This window comes from Triticum urartu, chromosome 7A, assembly GCF_056163025.1.
Source record: "Triticum urartu cultivar PI428250 chromosome 7A, HENAU_Tu73, whole genome shotgun sequence".
Classification (NCBI taxonomy): Eukaryota; Viridiplantae; Streptophyta; class Magnoliopsida; order Poales; family Poaceae; genus Triticum; species Triticum urartu.
Genome location: NC_141879.1, coordinates 696,547,258 through 696,550,135, shown reverse-complemented (window position 1 = coordinate 696,550,135; position 2,878 = coordinate 696,547,258). Strand labels below are relative to the sequence as shown.

General features: G+C 45.7%; 1 protein-coding gene across 1 annotated transcript; it reads right to left on the bottom strand.

Moving 5' to 3' along the window:
• Nucleotides 1-428: 428 nt before the first annotated feature.
• On the bottom strand, nucleotides 429-1,917 carry LOC125525554 (GDSL esterase/lipase At1g28600-like). Its single transcript, XM_087535922.1, has 3 exons — nucleotides 1,717-1,917; nucleotides 1,346-1,558; nucleotides 429-1,266 (listed from the first exon to the last, which is right to left on the bottom strand). Exons 1-3 carry the CDS (start codon nucleotides 1,853-1,855, stop codon nucleotides 629-631), a joined length of 990 nt encoding a protein of 329 aa, XP_087392048.1. The 5' UTR covers nucleotides 1,856-1,917; the 3' UTR covers nucleotides 429-628.
• Nucleotides 1,918-2,878: the final 961 nt, after the last annotated feature.

The window sequence follows — 2,878 nt, the reverse complement described above, 5'->3', positions numbered from 1 at the left end:
TTGTGGTGCACACCGCAAAGCTGGGATGGGGAAGATTGTAGCAGTAGCTTAATGCTCAGGAACTCGGTGGTGTGATGCAAGTGTTGTCTGGTGTGTTTCTCTGGAGAGGAGTGGCCTCTCTTTTATAGGCACAGGAGGAGGTGAACTGGCAGTGACAGGAGATAAAACGAAGAGACAGGAGGCGAACCAAACATGCAGCATCCGAAGGGGCAGTGTCCGTATTCAATCTCCACTACAGCAAAAACTTTTCAGCGCATCACTAAAATTTAGACAACGACTCGTTTCCGCGGCATGCGGGCGTCATGCCGAGGCGAGGCAGGTGGCGGAGAACGAGCGCGCGCATATGTCTCTCCTCTTCTCATGCTCATACATGTGTGGGGAAACAATCTCCCTTATAAGGAGGCCCAACTCCTATTAAGCTAGCAGTATGGGAATGAGGTACGATTTATTAGGAATTCTGAGAATGGCTATTGAGCTGGCCCAAAACAGACCAAATTCCAGCAACAGATCCAACCATTTCATTCATGACCAATTGAGATGGTGATGCAAGATTTAAAATTCCAAGAAGCTAGCGCGTAACAGATCTTGGTTGCAGCAACATTTCTTCAAGTCTCGAAAGGAAATTCTCCTAGCAAGCGTGGAGCAAAGGAATGTCTGCATACGGGCCGTTGAGCACCCCATTGGCGATGACACTGTATGCCTTCTCGGTCATGTGAACCTGGTCCCAGTTGGCAAACCTGTACGGGTCACGGCAAACCTTCGTGTTCTGGTCGCACCCATGGCCGGTGTCGTAGGGGCCGTTGCCACCACAACACGCCACCAGGGGGTCGTCGATGCCATGCATCTTGGGGTTCCTGACAAACTCCATGGCGGCGCCATAGTAGTCGGCGTAGATGACCTTCACGCCAGGGTTGCGAGACCTAAGCCGGCCAACCTCCTGCCTCAACAGTTGGTTGTGCTTCTGAGAGAACTTGTTATACCACTTGAGGCAGCCGAATTGGTCATAGTCAGCGGACTTGTTTGTCTTGTGCCCACTCAGGTAAACCGGGACGCACCCGATGGGGAAGTTTCCAGGAACAAGGATCGTCTTGGCACCAAGGTTGATCACCTCCTGGACCCCGGAGCCTATGCGGGCGATCACGTCGGGCATGAACTTATAGGGCGTGTCACGACTGCGCTGGCGATCGTAGAACCAGAAGTTATAGTCGTTGCCACCGATCTCTCCAAAGACGATGAGGGACTCGCTGAGGAGACGTTTGGTGGCAGCTGATCACACACAAAAAAACGAATTAGCTGACTAATGCAGGAAGAAATGTGTGATATATTTCGTTGCATGAGTACTTACCTTTTCCAGGAGCTATCCGTGCGAGCACTGTCTTGAAGGAACCGAGCTCCCAGTCGAGGCACCAGTGGGACATACTAAAGTTATACCTTTTACTGTAGTAGTCCGGGCTCAGGGCAATAGAGCCTAACACGGCGAAGTTGGCACCGGTCGGGAACTTCCCCGTCTTCTCCTCAGGCCCGCTCGGCGGCAGCAGTGGCAGGCCCAACGCTTGCGCTGACACACAAACCAAATTCAGAAATCGAGCATGAGTGAAGTACACCTGTGTGCGTATGTGCACTTATCGTAGAAGTCCACAATGAGACGCCCGTCGGAGCAGCGGCCTGTGGGATGGTGGAAGTAGGTCCCTCCATAAGGGGGGGCCCAGATCGAACCTGAGCGGAAGATGCCCGTGTCGATGATGGAATCGCCGAATGCAAAGATGCGCTTGAAGCAGCCGCACGACCCGAGATGGGCGTTGAGCAACAGGACTGCAAAGACCAAGAGGAGGGCCATGGAAATGGTACTCCCCATTTTAGAAAAAAAAAGCTAGACGCTAGCGTCTTAAGATTAGAAGTGTTGCAGATCTAGTTTTGGTTTTGTATTCCATATGAGGTCCTTTGCTTCCCTTTTATAGCGCATTTTATAGGGTTCAGCGTGTATCAAGACGTATCGATATTATTAATATATTTTTAGCAGGGTATGTGAAGATATCACAATGGTTTGTGCATGGTGAAGATATCATAATTAAAATACGAATCACTTACAAGTGCAGTCTTTCTGCAATTAAATTTGTGGGCATTGAGACAAAATATCTATCACTTCTATACAAATGCAGTATTTATGAAAGATAAGATTTCGCTTTTAAGGCATTAATTCATGCAATATATATGTGCAAGTGACCATGCATGATATATAGTCAGCTTTGAAAATGTGTTGTCCTTGTAAGTTTTTCTAACATCAGAATTAACTGAGGAAACATTTTAATATTTGCCACATTTTATGAGTATATTGAGAAAAACTTTAATATTTGCCACATTTAATGAGTATATTTAGGAAATATTTACTCTTAAATGTGGTTAACATTAATATATAATCTCAATATTTCATCAGTTAATGCTGATGCTCTACACCGACTAAAAACTTACAACGACAAATACATTTTTACAAGATGACCATATATCATGCATGCACATTTATAGTGGATGAATTGATGACATAGAAGATCAAATCTTCTAGAAATACTACATTTGTATCAATGGAAAAATGTAACGTGCTATGACAAAATAGTGTGGCCCTTAAAATATGCTATTAATGTGCTATATCCCGCTATAGCGTGCTATTAGCGAGGAATTGTACACTGATTTATTTAGCGAGACAATTCTGAGAAACGCTATAGTGTGCTATTAGCGATGCTATAGTTCGCTATTTTTTTCACTGAGTTATATAGAACAGAAAGATAGGCCACACTTGATGATCAAGAAATTATTGCCCCCCTCTGATTAGATCAAATGGACTTCTAGAGGGATGTGATAGGACGTCGTTTTAGAAGGCCAA